The 20,851-nt window shown below is 42.5% G+C and overlaps 1 protein-coding gene across 2 annotated transcripts; it reads right to left on the bottom strand.

The window, feature by feature from the left end:
• Nucleotides 1-2,079: 2,079 nt before the first annotated feature.
• LOC308572988 (transmembrane protein 180-like) lies at nucleotides 2,080-20,632 on the bottom strand. Of its 2 annotated transcripts, none has more exons than XM_081169609.1 (7): nucleotides 20,526-20,632; nucleotides 15,745-15,923; nucleotides 11,603-12,334; nucleotides 9,607-9,761; nucleotides 8,440-8,523; nucleotides 7,303-7,446; nucleotides 2,080-3,291 (listed from the first exon to the last, which is right to left on the bottom strand). In XM_081169609.1, exons 2-7 carry the CDS (start codon nucleotides 15,895-15,897, stop codon nucleotides 3,168-3,170), a joined length of 1,392 nt encoding a protein of 463 aa, XP_081025735.1. In that variant the 5' UTR covers nucleotides 15,898-15,923; nucleotides 20,526-20,632; the 3' UTR covers nucleotides 2,080-3,167. The 2 variants fall into 2 exon arrangements, with proteins under 2 accessions (XP_081025735.1, XP_081025736.1); XM_081169610.1 differs by lacking the exon at nucleotides 20,526-20,632 and adding an exon at nucleotides 20,337-20,465.
• Between the last annotated feature and the right edge of the window lie 219 nt (nucleotides 20,633-20,851).

Raw genomic sequence — 20,851 nt, forward strand, 5'->3', positions numbered from 1 at the left:
GCGCGGGCCGGTGGGCGGGCGGGCGCCCAGCCTTTCTGTCCGCCCTCTCGGCCAATCAGGGCGCGGCGCAGGGCAGCGCCTCTGGGGGCGCTGCTTTCAAAACGAGAGGCGGCACAATGGCCGCCGCTGCGGGGCGCATGCGCAGAGGGAGGGGAAGGAGGGAGTCGAGGAGGAGGAAGGCGCCTCCACTTCCCAAGGCGGCCTTTCCTCGACACGGAGGCTGCGCTCACTCGGAGGCGGGAGGGTGGGCGAGGACGCCCCCTGCGGCACGGCTGTGACAACCAGTGCAGAACGGGAATGGCCGATTGTACAGGAATAAGGGGTGCAGAGGACTAAAGGGGGTCGTGGGGGTGGGTAAATAAAAGCCCAGATTTCGCACCCAGGAAGGCAGGAACGTAGCGCCCACGGATTGGGACCAGCGCACCATTTCGTTAGGCATCCCGTTTCCCCCAGTGGCCAAGAACACGTCCCTGGGAATCCCACAAAACAGGCAAGGAAGGTGGTGGCCCGTCTGCTATCGTCTTCAGTCTAATAAGCAGGAGTGACAAGAATATACCAAGAATACAAGAGGAGGCTGACAAGATCGATCTAGTCCAGCATCCTTTCCCCCCAGTGGCCAAACTGGCCTCTTTGAGAAGGTGGTGGCTCTCCTGTGGCCTTTGCAGTTCTATTTAGGTATGGTGGGCAACTGCCATTGAGAAATCTCCCTCCTCCCATGAATTTTGCCTGTTCTGCCCGCTTTTCCGACGCTCACTGATTTCCAAGCCCCGTTTGCTCAAATTCCAAATGTGTAGGGGTAGAACTGGGCTGTTTCTAATCTGTATGAGTGTGTGGTCTGTACATGCTCAAGAGAGCTCCCTCACCCATTATTTTTTCACCTAAGAGGACCCAGCCTTCCTACCGAGATCTTGGGAACCCTGGCTCAAATAAAACAGCTACTTCAGAAGAGTAGCAAGAAAATGTGAGGGGAATTGCACTGCATTATGTTCAGTCACTTCATTATGGCTGGGGAAGGGTTATTGCTTAGTGCAGGGGTCAGCAACCTTTTTCAGCTGTGGGCTGGTCCACTGTCCCTCAGACCATGTGGGGGCCGGACTATATTTTTTGGTGGGGAAATGAACCAATTCCTATGCCCCACAAATAGCCCAGAGATGCATTTTAAATAAAAGGACACATTCTGCTCATGTAAAAACACCAGGCAGGCCCCACAAATAAGCCAGAGATGCATTTTAAATAAAAGGACACATTCTGCTCATGTAAAAACACCAGGCAGGCCCCACAAATAAGCCAGAGATGCATTTTAAATAAAAGGACACATTCTACTCATGTAAAAACACGCTGATTCCCGGACCATCCCTGGGCTGGCTTGAGAAGGCGATTGGGCCGCATCTGGCCCACGGGCCTTAGGTTGCCTACCCCTGGCTTAGTGGTACAGCATCTACTTTGAATGCAGAAGGTCCGTTTCAATCCTTGGCATCGCCAGGTAGGGCTGGGGAAGATTCACAGCAACAGGGGCAGCATTCTTACCTTCTCACTTCCAGCCTGCTGGCTCCAGCACTAGATTTGGCAGTTAAACTGCCTTCAGATTCCCTCCTACCCACATCAGGATTGCAGCCTTAGATAAATGTACAGGGTGGGAGAGAGGTAGAATTAGAGATCCCTGCACTATCGGTTACAGTAGCTAATGAATGGGGTAAGAAATAGGCTAGAAAATGATACAATTCTCTTTTCTACAAGAAAACAACCTGGGAAAGAGCAAAAAAAAAAACCCACCTTAAACAGGCTAAGAAGTCTGTTCCTCCAATGTTGAATTAAGAACTGAGCTATAAAGAATTGGCTTAATAAAATAAAAGACTGCTTTATGAGAAATAAAAGTGCTACTATATATAATCTACTGGATAAAGAACAGGATGGTAGGATTTATTATGGCATAATTCGGACTTTGTAACATATCAAGTAGCATTAGTTGCTCTTTAATCGCCATCTTTTCAAAAGATGAAAAATGGAAAAGGCTTTAACAGGGGCAAATCCAAAATGCTGCATTTAGCTACTTGACAATAAAGGAAATGTGACAGACAATTTCAAATAGTATATTTTAATGCAAGTTCCAAGGGCTATAGTAGTTTTACATATGATTATCCCTCTTTGCATGGCATCAAGCAGCCAAGAAATCCAAAGCTTACGAGCCTACCACCCAGCAAATTTATTTTTCCCACAGTCCCATAAACCCAGCAGTTTGATTTAATCACATTTATTATGCTTTGGAGACGCCCAAACACTTTTTCTTTCATTATCAAGTTTTCCCATCACAAGCCACAGGCTTCTGTGCAAGCTCCTCTGCCTTCCACTTCAGGCAGCCACCTGCATCTCCACCATGTGGATTAATTGGGTTTCCCACTATGCTGCATCAACTATACGGTTCCCCATCTGTCTCCCCCTTTTCCGTTGCCAATGACAATCTTCAGCACTACTTGTGTAGTCATGAGTATGTAAACATAAACATCAGTTCACGTTCTCTCCACAGCGCAGATATGCATGCCTCCCCCTCTAAATACTGCCAAAGCTTTCTTTGCTGAACAGTCCGTACAAATTTATCCAATGTGATCCAATGCTGTCATTGCCCTACTTTCCAACCCCTGCAAAGCTAAGGTATCCCATGTAGAGAAACCATGTTGTGTTTTGCAGACCATATACCAGTTTGGGGGAGAGAAATCTAACATACATTTTCCAATATTCCATGGGGGGAAATGACCTTGTTTTGCTTGCAGCAAAGAGGTAGCATTTCACATTTTATGAGAGAGGGTGCTCAAATGCAGCTTCTTATGATTTATCATGGGCCCTTAGTTCTTCTAAAAAGAGTGTCAGGTTTATTCACAGAATCACACCACACCATTATGCATTCATCTCTTAGGCATCCAGTGAGGTAGTGGCATTTTGGTGTACTCAGTAAGTCTATGTGGTATCTCTAACTTGCGTACAGTTGAACTAGAAAGAAATATGGCATGATGATAAGGCACACACAAGATTTACAGATATAACAGAAAAGAATTTACTGGCTCAGGCTGCAGATGATCCCCCTGAGTCAAGGAAGTCCAATGTTCTTGTTCATCTGACCTCTGTAAAAAAAAACCAGTTGTGTTCCTGATCCACACATTTGCAATTCAATTTCAAAGTGAAAGGTGGCTATTCTGAATGGAAAAGGGTGTCCATGTCAGAATCTGTATAACTGCAATGCAAAGAGGAACCAGACAGATCATGTAGAACATGGCATCGTGGAGACCTAGAAACAAACTGGAAGAGAAGGGTTTTTTTTTAAATGTTCAGTTTTTTCAGCAATTACTACAAAACAAAACTCATTGCAGTATATATTTATCAGTGTTGTGTTCCAGCACTTCAACAAGATCATGCTTAATTCAAATTAGGAAATCATCTATCCCCATTTGTATACATAAATTAAGTGGAATACCAATACTATATAAAATTTAACTTGTTTTATCTGATTATGAGAAATCAGTGGTGTTGAATGCGAATTTATTGAACAATGCCATTTAGACCCTATTTTACAGAAGCATTTTACCATTCTGTTTATATGCTGGGGTACCCAGAAGGGGCCTGAAAACTAGCACGTGTTGTGAACGGTCTTGTTCATTTTAACAATATTTCAGACAGGCTGTATGGTATTCTGTGGAGGTTTCTGGACATCTAAGGCTGATGCAACTATATTTAGGGCTACTTCAGCAAAGCGGTTTACAAAAAAAGAGAAAAAGATACTACTTTCTCTATAACCCAGTTTGCACTACAGTGGTACCTCAGGTTAAGTATTTACTGTATTTTTTGCTCCATAACACTCACTTTTTCCCTCCTAGAAAGTAAGGGGAAATGTCTGTGCGTATTATGGAGCGAATGCCTACAGATGGCAGGGGGATCTGCTGCAGTCGTCAGCAGAGGATCCATGGTTCCCCTTCCTTCCCTCCTCCGTGGCTCGCTTTGAATGGGGAGAAGAGATGACAGAGAGCCTGGTTACAAAGCACGGATCCACATGGATGCTCAGGATTTTTGCACTGGGTCACCCCAAATTCACCATCAGATCACATAGCATGTCCATGGCTACAGCTTGCACCAAAAAAATCACGCACCCACTGTTGCCTGGGGCCGCAAAAACGTGGTTACAAAGCATGGATCCACATGGATCCTCAGGATTTTTGCATTGGGCTACCCCAAACTTACTGTCAGATCACATGTCTGTGGCCACAGCATGAACCACAAAAATCATACATCCACTGTTTCGTTTAGAATATTTTTTTTCTTGTTTTCCTCCTCTAAAAACTATGTGTGTGTTATGGTCGGGTGCGTGTTATAGAGCGAAAAATACGGTAATTCGTTCCGGAGGTCCGTACTTAACCTGAAACTGTACTTAACCTGAAGCACCACTTTAGCTAATGGGGCCTCCTGCTGCCACCGGAGCATGATTTCTGTTCTCATACTGAAGCAAAGTTCTTAACCTGAAGCACTATTTCTTGGTTAGTGGAGTCTGTAACCTGAAGCGTATGTAACCCGAGGTACCACTGTATATGTTAAACGAGGGTTTAAATAAACCTTAGTTAACAAACCATGCCTTAGCTGTACATCTGAACCCAGCAGTGTCTGAACTATAGTCTGTTCAGATTGTTTGTTTGTTGGCTTATTGCCTTAATTATGGCTTAGTGTTACCTGAAAACATGGGCACATACTTAATTAAAGTTTAAGCATAATTTGTTTTGTCATCACCCACCAAACAACAGAGACAGTAGGCAAGCTGCCCTGAGTACTCAGCTGCTCTCACTGGTGCATTTCCTGAAGCTGCTGCTGCTGCACATTTTGTCTGGTAACAGGATCCTCTTCCTTTCCCAACTCTACCCTGTACCCCCTTCATAGCAGCAGTCTGAACTGGAGAGTTGAACACTTAAAAGCAATCTCTTTAAACTATTGCTTTGCAGATGTTTTGACTGCAGGCGATTAACTGTTATTGGTTGGTAAGTGAATGAATGATAGATTTGGTCAGCTTTTATATAAAAAAAATTAATCTGGATTTTTAAAAAGAAAAATAATAAATCCAAAGTTACACAAATAAACAGGACTTAGGTTTCCAAGGGGGGTCGTGTTACTCAGTCGGCATCTATTCATTACCTTCAATAAATCTTGTCAACTTTTCAAGGAAAATCACAGGCAGCAAATATTAATTCTTTAAAAAGTTTTGGAGATGGAAAAGATTTGCATTTTAACACACCGAAATAAAAACATTAAGGACTGTTTTTATGGGAGTATGAATGAAATGCTGTTTTGAAACAGAGCAGGTGTTGAGTGAGAGGGGCTTCAAAATGAGCTTCTGTTCCTGACAGTGACTAGAACTCACAAATGAAAATATTTAAGTGTACATTAGTAAAAGCAAGTTTTTCAAACCTCCTATGAGAGATAGGGAAGTACCGTATTTTTCGCTCTATAACACGCACCTGACCATAACACGCACATCGTTTTTAGAGGAGGAAAACAAGGGAAAAAACATTCTGAATGAAACAGTGGATGTATCATTTTTGTGCTTCATGCTGTGGCCACAGACATGTGATCTGATGGTGAATTTGGGGTGACCCAATGCAAAAATCCTGAGAATCCATGTGGATCCATGCTTTTTAACCACATTTTTGCACCATTGCAGCCCCAGGCAACAGTGGGTGCATGATTTTTGGGGGGCAGGCTGTAGCCATGGACATGCTATGTGCTCTGATGGTGAATTTGGGGTGACCCAATGCAAAGATCCTGAGGATCCATGTGGATCCATGCTTTGTAACCACATTTTAAGTGGGGAGGGAAGGAAAAACACAGAAGGGACAAGGAGCACGAGAGGGGTGTGCAGAGAAGCAGCTGGCTAAGAATGCAGGAGAGGGATATAACGGGAGGGAGGAAAGGAAGGCAAAAGTTTCCCCCCACCCAAGCACCCAAGCCAGCCAGCTCACGCTCTCTCTCTCTCTCTCTCTCTCTCTCTCTCCCACCTGCATGTTTTCAGCAGCACCGGAGCACAGAGAGGAAGGAACGACACTCTGCTTTCCCCTCTGCTTGCCTGGAGGGGAGGGGCTTTCCCTGCTCTTTGTTCTGTTTGAGCAAACACAGCAACGAAACAGAAAAGGGTGGGCAGTAAGACCCTGAGGCAGAATGCAGGAAAGCAGCAGCTTCCTCTTTTCAGGTTTCCCTTCTCCGTGACTGCGCAATTTGATTTTTGCCTGATTTTTCGGCTCCAGGGACCACACATTTGCTCAATAACACGCACAGACATTTCCCCTTCCTTTTTAGGAGAAAAAATCTGCGTGTTATAGAGAGAAAAATACGGTAGTAATAAGGTGGCTCCAACACAGGTTCTGATTACTAATCTAAAAGCATAAATGTACAGTAAACAGTGGTTGTCAGTTGTGAATATAAAAACAGCTGTTACAAAATTGTTTTTTATAAGCTGCAAAGCTATACAGACATTTTTTTTCTGAGGAAGGGAGGAAAGTGGTTCCTTGAGGACTGCTGCAGAAGATCAGCACAAAGATTACCACACCTGACCAATGGAAAGTGACATGGTGAGGAAATGCCAGCCGTTGCCACAAAAGCTTGAAGGGTGTCAGATGGAGAGACAGTTGTGGGTTGGAACTAGGCGGGATGGAGGATGACAACACAAACCAGTTACTTTGATAGTCTGCAGAATGTTCTTTGGTTTAAGGGTGGTTTGTTCAATAAACCATGGTTTAAGAACAGTTTTGCGTGTCATGCGAACTGGACCTATGTGATCTGTCAGGTATGTTCATCCCGCTTCTGCAAACACAGGAAACACTGTTGCTATACTCAAATGAAGATCTAACCAAGTACAGACTAGACCAGGAACCTTCAGCCCTCCAGATGTTTTGGACTACAATTCCCATCATCCCTGACAACTGGTCCTGTTAGCTAGGGATCATGGGAGTTGTAGGCCAAAACATCTGGAGGGCTGCAGGTTGGGGGTGCCTGGACTAGACTGATTGCATGGGAAAGCTTTATCTGGACAAACTTGCAAGCTTTCATGTTCAAGAAGCACAAGTGAAAACTGCAACGCACTTAAGAGAAATTCTTTGTGAATATAGTAAAACAAAAATTACCTTCAACCATTGCAACTTTCCAGATAACATGTTTCAGAACACAAATTCCAACAATTTAATTTCAGAATAAAAAAAGAAAGCTGTAATAGCCAAATAGACCAAAGGGTTCATCAGATTAAAACATCACTGTGGCAATTAATTGTCTCTTACTTACCTTGGGTCAAGATGAACAACTTTCCCATTCAGATTTGCATAACCAAATTGATTTAGTATGGTAACCACAAGCATAGGGGCTAAAGACTGGGCTGGTTTTGTAAACAAGGCATTTGTTCCAAAAACCATGGAGGAAAGTGGTAATCTGAAATGTTAAACAATTATTTCAATAGACTGCAAGTTATTATTTAAATTGCAAATTGAATACAGTGGTACCTCGAGTTAAGTACTTAATTTGTTCTGGAGGTCCGTTCTTAACCTGAAACTGTTCTTAACCTGAGGTACCACATTAGCTAATGGGGCCTCCTGCTGCTGCCGCGCAGCTGGAGCACAATTTCTGTTCTCATCCTGAAGCAAAGTTCTTAACCCGAGGTACTATTTCTGGGTTAGCGGAGTCTGTAACCTGAAGCGTATGTAACCCGAGATACCACTGTACTTCAGCAGAAAGTTATATTCAAACACTTCTGGATGGTACTTCTGGATGCGAACGGGATCTGTTCCGGAGCCCTGTTCATATCCTGAAGAGAATGCATCCCGCACCTGCGGGTTGCTTCTGCGCATGCGCGTGACATCATTTTGAGCATCTGCGCATGCGGCGAAACCGGGAAGTAACACATTCAGTTATTTCCGGGTCACCACGGAGTATAACCTGAAAATGCTCAACCTGAAGCAACTTTAACCCGAGGTATGACTGTATCCTCAGTTCTTCAAATAGTAATACTAAGAATCTGTCAACTTCAGCTTTCCTCAGTTTCTCATTTTTCCAATCTTAAAATTCATTTTCTATACTTTAACTGCGCCTTTTTGTTGTTTAAAAGTCCTTATGAAAATCCATCAACATTTTAGTGTGAATTTCTCCTAATATATGTATTTTTGTATGCAATTTATAGGGATAATTTAATAAATTGAGGAAAATCAGGCTCCAAACTGCTCAACTCAAGGCCACTGACAAATTGTTTGGGTATTTGGGGGGGGGGGGTAAAGTACTCCATACACTGAAAAGTGTTATAGAATAATTCTATGTAGTGTAATGAGCATGCTGAATTGAGACTTTCCAATAATAACTGAAACACAATTTAACATTTATTATCTACAATGAAAGTTTGCATATCATAAAAAGTAAACAAACCATGCTTACCTCCGTTTATGTTTCTTTAAATCTGCATCAACAATATCGGCCAAAGGCAAGTTAAACAGACTGAAAGAAGCTTGAACAATGACCCTAAATAAATAGAGAAGTGACTTAGATTTGAATTGCCTTGGACAAAGAAAAATTAAATTTGGATATTTTTAGTATCATAAAATATTTGTTCAGTATAGTGAACTACTACACAAATACATTAATAAAACAGCAAAGTTGAAAATAGGATATGAGGACCCAGAATAATAAGGGTTCTAGAAATCAATGAATAAAGTCCACTTCTGTTGAAAACTTAATCTTGGCTTTCCTCCCAAAGATCTCACTGTCTGTTAACTTGTCTCATTTGTCTAATAACACTTAAGAGATTTGGGGGGAATTAAGCAGCATATAAATCATTTAAATAAATAAGTAAATAAAATAATACATTCCAGATTTGGGAAACTAGAATAAGTGGTTCCCAATAGTCTCCACTTTAGGACAATTGCCATTACTTATAAAAAATGTAATCAGTTCCAAATCATCTGTGACCCCATCTGCCTTAAAGAATCCCCAAAGAACTACCAGTCACTTTCCTGATTAATGACATTACTGCTTGTACAGACAGTGACCATTTTTGGGAGTCCAATTGATACGGACCACTGACGGTCATTTTGGACCTGGAAGGAGTAATGGGGGTGTAATGGGGTTATGCATGCTCCAGCAACGCACACTGGGGCTAGGAATGAAACCCCCCGCATGCACCTAAACGTAAGAGGACCTCTGCAACGAGACCTAGTGTGGTTCCTCCATGACCCACACTACGTCAGGACCTTGGCTCCTTTAATATGATTTACCTCCCCCAGTGCTCAGGCACGACCATTTTATAACTCTACAATGCTATGACAGAATAGTGGGGGAATTAAAACAGTGGTGCTAGGTCCTAGGGCTGACATGGTTGGTGTGTAGGGGAAGAAAGGGAGGATCAAAAGGCTTGTCTTGGGCCCAGAACAGCACAGATGTGAACAAGCCACCGCTATTGATTCCATCCATAATACATGGAGATCCTACTGAGGGGTATCTTGCCTTCCCCTCTCTCCTCTACCCCCCACCCCTGGGCCACACGTGAAGTAGATCTTTGTGAATCCTGGTCAAAATTGCCATGCTCTTAAAACTAAAGTTACTTACATGTTTGCCGTAAGATAAATAGCCAATAAGTAGTAGTGTTCTGGACCTACAAGCAGCATGATAGCAGCAGCTATTGCTTCCAAGTAGAAGGAAAATAAGACCACCTTATAGTAACCAAATTTCTTCAACAAAGCTTGACTGATTAGCACAAGGCACTGAAATATAACAGAAATATTAAGCTACATTAATACAGTATTGAAACCCTGTCAAAGATAGAATTATTTCTAACCAGAAAGAAAGCACCACAGGATACCCTGACCGTCCAATCCTTCAAAAAGGCAACATCAGCATTACATCACCAACATTTGAACATATGCCTTATAACAGCCAATCTCGTTTGGATATCTATTTGGACAAATGACTCTCCAAAGGACTGACGGATTTTTAAATTGTTAACGGGAGCCGATGCTGTTCCTTTCTTGTTGTTCTATTTGCATTCTGAAAATAGCAATAAAAATAAAGTGGCATTTTAGATCGAGCCATATATATATATATACTGTGTTGCATTGTCTGGATTTTAATAATTACCGTATTTTTCGCCCTATAGGACGCACCGGCCCATAGAACGCACCTAATTTTTTTTGGGGGGGGGGAAATAAAGAAAAAAAAATTATTTCCCCCCCCCAGACGCGGGGGAAGCCCGAGCTTTTAAAAACGCACCTACTGTAGTTTTTAGAGGAGAAAAGGATATTTTCCCGAGGCGCGGGGCACTCTGCTTCAGAGAGCACAGCGCTCCGGGCGGCAGGCTGCTATTCGCAGCCTAGGGAGCCCTGCGGGAACTCCCGCAGGGCTCCCTAGGCTACAGATATCTTCCTGAAGCCTGGAGAGCGAGAGGGGTCGGTGCGCACCGACCCCTCTCACTCTCCAAGCTTCAGCAAAAGCCTGCATTCGCCCCATAGGACGCACAGATTTCCCCTTCATTTTTGGAGGGGAAAAAGTGTGTCCTATAGGGCGAAAAATACGGTATAAACCCACATCAAAATGTCACTTTCAAATACATAGCTATTGTACTAGCTAAACAGCTTATTCGTGTATCCAGTGTAACATGCTAAGGGCCCATCTATGCGCCTCAGCTTAATGTGGCTCATGAACCCCTTGTGTCTCTTAATTCCCCCTCATCCCTGTGGTTTTCTCCTCCAACTACTACTGTGCCACACTTTATCCTCCCTTCCCTATAAAATAGATGCAGCTCTCCTATTCACATTTTCAAAGTACAGTGGTACCTCTGGATGTGAACAGGATCCGTTCCGGAGCCCTGTTCACATCCTGAGCAGAACGCAACCTCCGTCTGTGGGTCGCGATTCGCCGCTTCTGCGCATGACATCATTTTGAGCGTCTGCGCATGCGACGAAACCCGGAAGTAACCCATTCCGTTACTTCCAGGTCGCTGTGGGACGCAACCTGAAAATATTTAACCCGAAACTACTTTAACCCGAGGTATGACTGTATAGGGAATCTCCGAATTTAGTGAGGGGAAAATGTGGAAGAGAAGAATAGAGGAAAAAACAGTACTAATGAATAGGAAAAAATGAAAGGAAATCACTAAGTAAAGTATGTTGCCCTCTAACCTGAATAGTAAAGAGGCCATTTGTTATTAAATTCCCCTACCCTCGAGAGGCCAGCCTTATAATTTGAGAACTACTGCTCCAGGTTCAACACCATAGATTTACCTGGCTTTCAGAAAATGTGATCCCTCACAATTTTTAATCCCATACTTGTTCTTAGAGGTTTTTACCAACTTTTTTTTTAAACAAAAGTACCAAAAAGCATACAAACACACAGTGAAGAGCCAGCTCCCCCTTTAGTCAAACCGTATGTGCATCAGTTGAATTCCTTTGGGAGACATCAGTAGCACCAAAGGTTAGTTTTGCAGTATAAAGGTTTTCTGCAAGGTAATGCATAATTATTCTTGGCAATCAGTGTAAGCAAATAAATCTGCTGAGAACCAGCATATTTTCGCCTTAAAGAGAAAAGAACAAAAGGTTTCTCTGCCTACCTGAGGACAAATAAAACCTGCCCCATACATGATACTTCTGATAGATGATGATAGAACGCCCTTAGGGATGAGGTTATCTGCAAAGATCATCATGAAATTGTTGCAGAAGGCCAAGTGGAAGACTTGAAAGAAGTTCATGGTCACAAAAAGCAAAAAGTTTTTCTGAGTCATGATCTGTTTTGTCAACAAAATCACAGAGGACCAAGAGAGAGAGCTCTCAGCATTTTCATCAAATTCTTCCATTAGAGTTTCTTTTTGTTCATACTGAGTGGTGCTATACATTCCAGTGTAGCACATGCAAGCAGTGGCAACTGCTCCTACCAGAACAGCAAATGCTTGAAAATAGGTGAAGTTCTCCATGTTATCTGAAATTAAGCCGCAGAAAAGGATGCTGGTGGAGCCAACCAAGGTTGCCACTTGATTATACTTAATAAGCTGGAGCCTATTTTCGTGTCTAGTTGAAATTTCCGCAAAGAGGGCACACTGTGCTAGCAAGACAAACGTAAGCAGGCCATCGAAAGCGCACAAAGCAACGATAAGATGAAGTCCGCTAAGCCAGTCACCTTCTTCATATTGTTTCCAAGGAAACCAAGGAAGAAGAAAGGCCAAAGCATACAAGGGAGCTCCATACAAAATGGAAAACTGACGCCTGGAGCAGCATGGCACTTTGGAGTTGTCTTGAATATAGCCAAAGAGAGGGTCGTTAATGGCATTCCAGATCATAAAAACAACCTGAGTAAAAATAAAATAAAAAAGAACACCAGTTTATTTATTTGCACCACTTTTCATGGCTCAGCAGAAATCACATAGTAGCTTGTACAACTGAAAACGTATCGTATCAATAAAAATATAACGGATTATAAAATGAAAAAGTTTAAAATCAGTAAATAAATGACAAATCAACACTAGTAACGTAAAGAAAAGAAAACGCTATTGGAACGGGGGCGATTTAAAACTCAGGAGAAAATGTTGCACTCATTCTATTTGTCTCTTAACCTTCATGCAAGAAGCTTGGCTATCCCTCACTCCTTTTGCCTTTACTACAAGCCTAACTTAGGTTAAGAGATAATGGCTGGTCCAAGATCACCAAATGAGCTTTATTCTTGAATTGAGTAGAGATGGGAAACTGGGGCTTAGGGATGCCTAAGAAAATAATTTTCTAGTGTCTGTGCTGATGGCAGCTGCCAAGGAGAACTTCCACAAAAATCAAGCTGTGGGTGTGGGTGTGTGCCATCCTGTTTGCTGCATTTGCACATATAATTAAAAACACCAATTCTATACATTATTATTATTAATTTATTTATACCCCACCTTTTTCCTTGACATGGACTCAAGGTGGCTTATAGATAAAAATAAGAACTAAAAACGTAGAAAAACAACTATCAATGCACCTATACAGATAGAGACAGCGTTAGAAACTAAGATATGAAATCTAGGAGCTAAATGGCACCTTAAACCTAGGTTATGGGCACTGCAATGGAGTGTCTAGGCGAACTTTTTTAGTAAGAAGAATACGAAGCTGAAAATGAATGAACTGCAGCTAAAATCTTAAATTCATTTTTCACATGGTCTAGTCCTCATCTTAAGACTGAAAAAAAGAAAAGAAAAAAGCCATATTTCTCCTGCCCACCCCCCTTATAGTCTTATGAGAGAGTCCCTTCTGCAGTCTTCAGAGTGGCTGGAAGTGGGAAGGCAGAAAAAAGGTCCTCCTTTCCTTCCAGCAGTGGCAGTTTTAATCTGAACTCTTGGGCGCAGTACTGTGCCTAGAGCTCAGAAACTGCTCACATTAATGAAATTCTGTCGCAAAACGTGCCTGGAATAATGGGAGTTTCAAATGCTGCACAGAGAGACATCCCCACGCACCCACTGTACAATTAAGTACAATAAAAACAGCCCTTTCATTAAAAGCAGTCGATTTGCAAAAACATGCTGGAACAGGAAAGAGAGAGCCAGTCTAACTTCTCTAGGGAGGGAGTTTTAAAGTCTGGGAGAAGCCACTAAGAAGGCCCTCTCCCATGTCTCTAATTTACATTGAAATACATTATGAATAAAGTATTGGAAATAGGAAAAGTACCAGAAACTTGGAAAGGGGCCTATATCACCTTGATACCTAAACACGACAAACCTAAAAAATTTCGCCCAATTTCATTACTAAACTGCAATTATAAAATATTTGCAGCAATATTGGCCAACAGGCTTAAAAAAGTTATGAGCGATCTAATACATGAGGACCAAGGAGTCTTTCTTCCTGGCAGACGGTTAAAAGAGAATGTTAGAAATATAATTAACATAATAGAATACTTAGAAGTCCATAACGAAAAACAGACAGCGTTGATATTCTTAGATACGGAGAAAGCGTTTGACAACATGACTTGGCTATTTATGAAAAGCGTTTTGAGGGAGGTGGACCTAAGGGAAACCTTCCTAAAGGCCATAGAAGCAATATATACTGAACAACGTGCAAATATTATTGTAAATAACACAACAACTGATGGGTGTGTAGGGTTATGAAAGGAAGCATACAAGGATGCCTGTTGTCTCCGTTACTGTTTATTTTGCTTTTGAAGGTATTCGCACAAAAGATAAGGAATAATGATAAAATAAGGGGCATAAGAGCGGGCCAACAAAATTACAAGCTAACAGCATATGTCGGTGGTGTTTTCTTGACTCTGGAAAACCCACTGGAAAATGTACCAGTGGTACACGAGGAAATACAGTGGTACCTCGGGTTACATACGCTTCAGGTTACAGACTCTGCTAACCCAGAAATATTACCTCAGGTTAAGAACTTTGCTTCAGGATGAGAACAGAAATCGTGTTCTGGCAGTGTGGCAGCAGCAGGAGGCCCCATTAGCTAAAGTGGTGCTTCAGATTAAGAACAGTTTCAGGTTAAGAACAGACCTCTGGAACGAATTTAGTACTTAACCCGAGGTACCACTGTGCAATGAAAATATTTGCATGTATCTTTCAAAGGTACATATATAACTATATAAAAATACAATTACCGAATTTTTTGCTCTACAAGACACACCAGACCATAAGACACACCTAGTTTTTGGAGGAGGAAAACAATAAAAAAATATTCCGAATCCCAGAAGCCAGAACAGCAAGAGGGATCACTGCGCAGCGAAAGCAGCAATCCCTCTTGCTGTTCTGGCTTCTGGGATAGCTGCGCAGCCTGCATTCGCTCCATAAGATGCACACACATTTCCCCTTACTTTTTTAGGAGGGAAAAAGTGAGTTTTATAGAGCAAAAAATACAGTACCTAAAACAGCAGCATTAAATAAAATTCTAACTAAAATTTATAATTTATTAACCACATTCCTCATATATCGCAAGGCAATGTCGGTAATCGTTTGTATATTTTTTAATCATAAACATATATACAAGGTGTTATGTATTCAGTGATCTGTGTTTGCACAGGATTATGAGCCCCTGTGTTCTGATTCGATACATGATATACAATCACAGAACATTTCAGGATCCACCGGTTGCACTGAGACTCAACCCGGCTGTAATACCAATCTGCATGAAGGCTTGGCGGGTGCCATTCACCCTGAAGCCCAAGATTGATTCAGAGCTGGATCGCCTCATTGAACAAGGGCTCCTCGAGCCCGTTCTGCACACTTGATGGGAGACCCCAATTGTCATTTCCCTTAAGCGCACCCTCAACAAGGCATATCAACAACTCTCAGCTGACGAGGCCACCACCACTGAATACATAACACAAACTAACACATAACCATACAAGCAGTAATGAATTACAGTAGTGTCCTTGATTTCTTTTAGGAAAGCCATAAAACTTTTATTTTCCAACCAGCTTTTCATTTAGTCAAATTAGGATAGCTAGTATCCTGAGCTGGCAATGAGGGAGCAGACAGTATTGTTTTATATGGTTTAATCTGCTGCTGGTTTGTTTTTATTGATTAAAAGAACATATTCATTTCAATTGTGCTGGTAATTATTAAGGACTTCATTGTTTTGCTGTGACTTTTTTACTGCATGCTGCCTTGGGAGGACTTGAAAAGCAGTATAGAAATTGCTTACATTAAATGAAAGACACTGCTAATTCTGCATTCAAAATAATGACCAGGGCAACGCCCAAAAACAACAGAAAAACTAATGTTGGCATTGACTGTACCTGTGCTTGATGGAATGCTGATTCAGATATCTTGTATTTGTTTAAAAAGAGTTTAACATAATAAAAATTAAAGATGCTGTTCATCATCCCAGCACCTAAAGTCGTCATTGAGTATGCCAGGGCATTTGGATGAATTCTTGAAAAAAACTTCATTTTTCCACGGTGGTTTTTTTCTGCCCCTAGGAGGTAAATAGTAATATGATAAAACAGTTACAGGCTGTTACAGTTCCAATGGAGAGTTTTTACCTTCAGATACTGTATAGATTTTTGTAGTTTCGTTCCAATGAAAAATTGGGTAATTTTGTGGCATTTGCCTATCTGTGCAATGTTTGTAGGACTGTGAGGAGGAAAACAGCAAACAACGAAATCACAATACTGGAAGTAACACTACAGTACCAGTATATGGCACATGACTGGACACTTTATTATAGGAAACAGAAAGGCAAATTGCAGGTTATCTAAAGCATTTACATAGAACAACAGAATTTTAGAGTTGGAAATCAGCTTGGAGATCATATACCTCAAGCTCGCTGCTCATCTTAAATGACTTGAAAAGGGAATTAGACAAATCCATAGCAGATAAACCTATGGGTAACTACAGGCTATGTGCTACCTCCATTGTCTCTATGTGACAATGTGCCGGGAATCCCAAGTGGGGAAGAGAACTGCTGTATTCAAGTCCTCTTTGGAAGCTTCCCAGAGACATTTGGTTGGCCACTGTGAGAACAAGATGCTGGACTAAACGGGCCTTTGGTCTGATCCAGCAGGGCTCTTTTGTTCAGTTTAACTATAGCGTCACAGACAAATAGCTCTGCTTCAGGGATAGAGGACCCAAGGACCTCAAGATGTTAGAGAACTCCTCTCATTATCCTTGACCATGGTCCTGCCAGCTAAAGCAATTGGGAGTAGTCAAACAAACTTGTGGAGAGTCTATTCCTGTTCTACTTGAATACGTCCAATGAAGGACAGTCCATTGGAGTAAGTTCTGCTGATGAATAGTTGCACCTAATAAACTGAAACATTTTTGTGTGATCTGCTGCTGTATGGAAGAGAGTTTTCAATTTTTATTTGCAAATTTAACTGTGAGCATTACCAAATTTCCAATGCAGCTTTAAGAGGGAAGTCACAGTTAGATATGATTCATATTTTGAGTTTATTAACCACAATTTTGTAAAAAATAAGAAATGCCCTTTAGGAATAATTCTGTCATGAGATGGATGTGTATATGCCTGCACACAAGGAGTGAGCAGAAGGAAGGTACAAGGCAAAATTAAAGTGATGGAATATATATGTAGTATTTTTAAAATCTTAAGCTTTACATTTATTTGGTTTTTTGCAGTTGCCAGAATTTGAATATTTTGAAAGTTACAATAATTAACACTCCAAATCTAGTAAAAAGAACTATTTTTATTTTATTAATATCCATAAATGCAAAATGCCTTCCATGGGTCAAAATGAATATTGTCAGAGGACATAAATCTATGTACGATTAGTGGCTTCGCATGATCCACTAGAGGGCTACATTTTCTCATCTATTTATCCTTGTCTCACACTGTGATAAATATTTAGCCCTCACAGCTTCCACTTTACAATTGACAAGAACAGGATCAAACCCTTCTATCCCACATCTGTGTAGTTAAATGCTTTCTGGTGGTAGTCTCTTCAGTAATGTCGCCCAGTAAAAATATATATATATGTATATATATGTGTGTGTGTGTGTGTGTGTGTGTGTGTGAGAGAGAGAGAGAGAGAGAGAGAGAGAGAGAGAGAGAGAGAGAAGGGAAAACTAAATGGGGAACACCTCTCCTTCTCTCTCACACCACCTATCTGGGGCAGTGGGTGGGGGAGAAGATGGAGTAAGAATATATATATATTTAGGATACTGTAACAAAAATTAGGATACTGAATCCACCTGAACCATAAACCAAATTGTTAGAAACGCTTGAATAGAATGGTGAAACAGTAATCTAAAAACAGATAATCAGATGGCAAAGGTGACCTTTATCAATATTTAGCTCCAACAGATGAAGTAGACATATAATGACATTGATTAAAGTAAATCGATTCCTCCATTTAAACAGATGCCTGAGGTAAGCATGAATGGCATTATAATCAACACAAGGAACAGTGAGCACTAGTCAGGTTTTCTCTGTAACCTCCATTATACTCCAACTCTGTCTGTTGATGATGCCACAGTATGTATTGTATAAAACAAGGGCTTGTATTAAAAGTATGAATAGCAGAAGCCTCCAATGTCACTGGAAAGATGAAGGAAGCTATTTACATACGGCAGAAAAGCCCTGAATAGCTCAAATAATTTCATCAGGAAAAAGCAATTAAAATATAAAAATTGAAGAATGCAATTATTTGAAGGTGACCTCTAATCCAGTAAAAACTTATGATTCACAAACACATTCCCCAGCTTTTGAAATGCCAATTTTTTGTTGCTGTTTCTGCTGTAAGGAGGCGTGGCTGCCCCTCCCCCCGAATGAAAAGGTTGCCGTTAACCTTTAAATACAGGGGCGGCAGGAGCTGCGGTCCTTCAGAAACTGTTGGGACTCCAGCTCCTCTATCAGCCCCAACCAGCACAGCTTATGGTTAGGAATTATGGGAACTGTAATCAAACAACACCTGAAGGTACAAAGGTAGCCCATTAATAGCTGCATACAAGAGGAAAGCTTGACAGGTGCAGCTTGTCCTGACATGATTTCCTGTTCTACTGTACTCAATTATCAAAGATACAGGAGGCCCCTCTCTCCTTCTCCTTTAATATGGCTACCCTGATTCACAAGCTGTCTCTAACAAAAGGGACAGTTGTTTTATGAGTCTCACAGTACCTTAAAACTTAACATTTATTGTAGCAGCAGTGAACATAAGAACTGCTGTGTCAGAATCCTGTTTCTCACAGTAGCCCACCAGATGCCTGTGGGAAGACCCTAAACACCTTATCAGCAAACGTAGCAGCTTCACTGCGCCCTCCTAACTCTATAGTTTGTTTATGAATAAATTAGAAAAACACAAGTCCCGATACCCATCCTAAAGAGACTCCATTTTCTCCATTTGCAGAACTGTTCACTACACCAACTCTTTAATTTCTGTAACTTAAAATCTATTTGTGATCTACAAGTGGGACTTGACAGTCCATTTCAAAAAGCAATTACAGTAATTGCATCGTTACACACCGCCCCAATCTCCAAGCTGTGCGAGATCCCAAGGGTTCCAGGGTCTGGAAATGAGGAAAAGCAGGGACTGTGGTGTCTTTATATGGTTTATTTATACGTATATACAACCTGAGCCTATGGGACGCGGGTGGCGCTGTGGGTAAAACCTCAGCGCCTAGGACTTGCCGATCGCATGGTCGGCGGTTCGAATCCCCGCGGCGGGGTGCGCTCCTGTCGTTCGGTCCCAGCGCCTGCCAACCTAGCAGATCGAAAGCACCCCCCGGGTGCAAGTAGATAGGGACTGCTTACTAGCGGGAAGGTAAACGGCATTCCGTGTGCTGCGCTGGCTCGCCAGATGCAGCTTGTCACGCTGGCCACGTGACCCGGAAGTGTCTGTGGACAGCGCTGGCTCCCGGCCTATAGAGTGAGATGAGCGCACAACCCTAGAGTCTGGCAAGACTGGCCCATACGGTCTGTACCTTTACCTTTACAACCTGAGCCTGCAATGGAGGGCTCCCAGCATTACACTCCAAGAGGTTATTGCTTCTCCCATAGCCACAACAGCCTAGGATTAAAAAAGACACCTGCCAAGGCTCGCCCTTTCTCCATCTTGCCACACTTTACAGACTGCAACTATTCTGTCTCAGCTAACTATCTCGGAGTTCTGGGTGTGGCTCTGCCTGTTTGCTGGCTGGCCCAGAATCTTGTGTCTCTTACATTTCTAATGGCTGTTGCCTTTCCTTTGTCTTTAAGTAATTTCCCAGGTGGTTTCCTGACCTGGAAGCTGGTTTGGGCCTGTATTTTAATATTGCTAACTCCAGTGTCTGTCAGCCTTTTTAACACTTCAAGCACTGATTAAGTTCTAACACCTATCAAACTCAGGAATTTAGGAGAACCAGGCACTCACAATTCAAAACAGCATTATCCGGCTACTTCAACGAAAGCAATCTATTTTGTATTTCTATCATAAGGCTGTTTGTTTCTGAAAATACAACACTCTTGTTTTTCTTCCATTTCTGAAGCTCCAGTGCTGAGTTGCTTTAAAACCTCTATGAACATTTTTAAACAGAGCTCCTCTGGCCTTGTTCTTAAGCTGCTGTTTTGTTAACAGGCTTTGAGAATTTTGTTGTGACGACTAGGCCCTAAATGTATTTATTTAAATCTTAATTTAAGAGGGTGTAAAGCCCTACTGGGACTTTCCGACTAAACAGGTACAAGAGGACACCACATATCCTCAAGATATTATAATGCAACTTTAGTTAAGACCTCTCCAAAGATATAATATGACGAGGTTGTTGGGGGTTTTTTTTGGGGGGGGGGTTGCAAGGCTTATTTCCTCCTCAACGGTATTTGATAGAGAGCCCTACTCCGGAGCCCGACCAAAGGCGTCTATTTCCCCCACAGCTCTTGAAAACCAGGCGAAATCCTTACCCGACGGTAAGCCCCACCGTGGTGCACGCGGTTTACTCGCAGGTAAGGGTGCACAGCATCGCCCCCCCCCTCAAGCCCACCGCGCCCGGACCCCGCCTGCCCGTCCTCCCTAGCAACCCGCTTCGCGCACGCCTCTTAGCAACCACCCCAACCCGGCCCCCCTCCCCCCTCCGACCCGCGTATACTAACCAAGCCTTCGCGCTTGGGCCGCTCAGAAATACTCGGAGGGCGGGTCTTCGCCTTCGAGCCTGGCCCCTCCCTTTCCACCCCATTGGTCAAACCGGGAGCGGCCCGCACGGGATAAGCCAGAGGAGCCGCGGACGCCGGCCCGCCATTGGCTCTTCTCAGGGTGGGCTCCGGCTGACTCCGTGTTTTGAATCGCTACCGCCCCAGCCTCTTGCCACGTTGCTCTGCTAACAGCCGCCCGTCTCCTTGTTTGGCGTCCTTCCTCCCCCCCCCCCCCCGCTTTCCCCTTCGGCGGTGATGCCGGGCTTGGTCGGGAGGGGTGTTCGGCG

The sequence above is a fragment of the Podarcis bocagei genome, assembly GCF_964188305.1.
Source record: "Podarcis bocagei genome assembly, chromosome: 14".
Lineage (NCBI taxonomy): Eukaryota > Metazoa > Chordata > Lepidosauria > Squamata > Lacertidae > Podarcis > Podarcis bocagei.

Excerpts from the sequence above, each read along its gene's own strand:
- LOC308572988 (XM_081169609.1), bottom strand. The coding sequence starts at position 15,897 with ATGAAGTTTTTTTCAAGAATTCATCCAAATGCCCTGGCATACTCAATG. Across the intron at positions 12,335-15,744 it reads CAGCATTCCATCAAGCACAG|GTTGTTTTTATGATCTGGAA; the intron begins GTACAGTCAATG and ends ATTTTTACTCAG. Across the intron at positions 7,447-8,439 it reads TTAAAGAAACATAAACGGAG|ATTACCACTTTCCTCCATGG; the intron begins GTAAGCATGGTT and ends TTAACATTTCAG.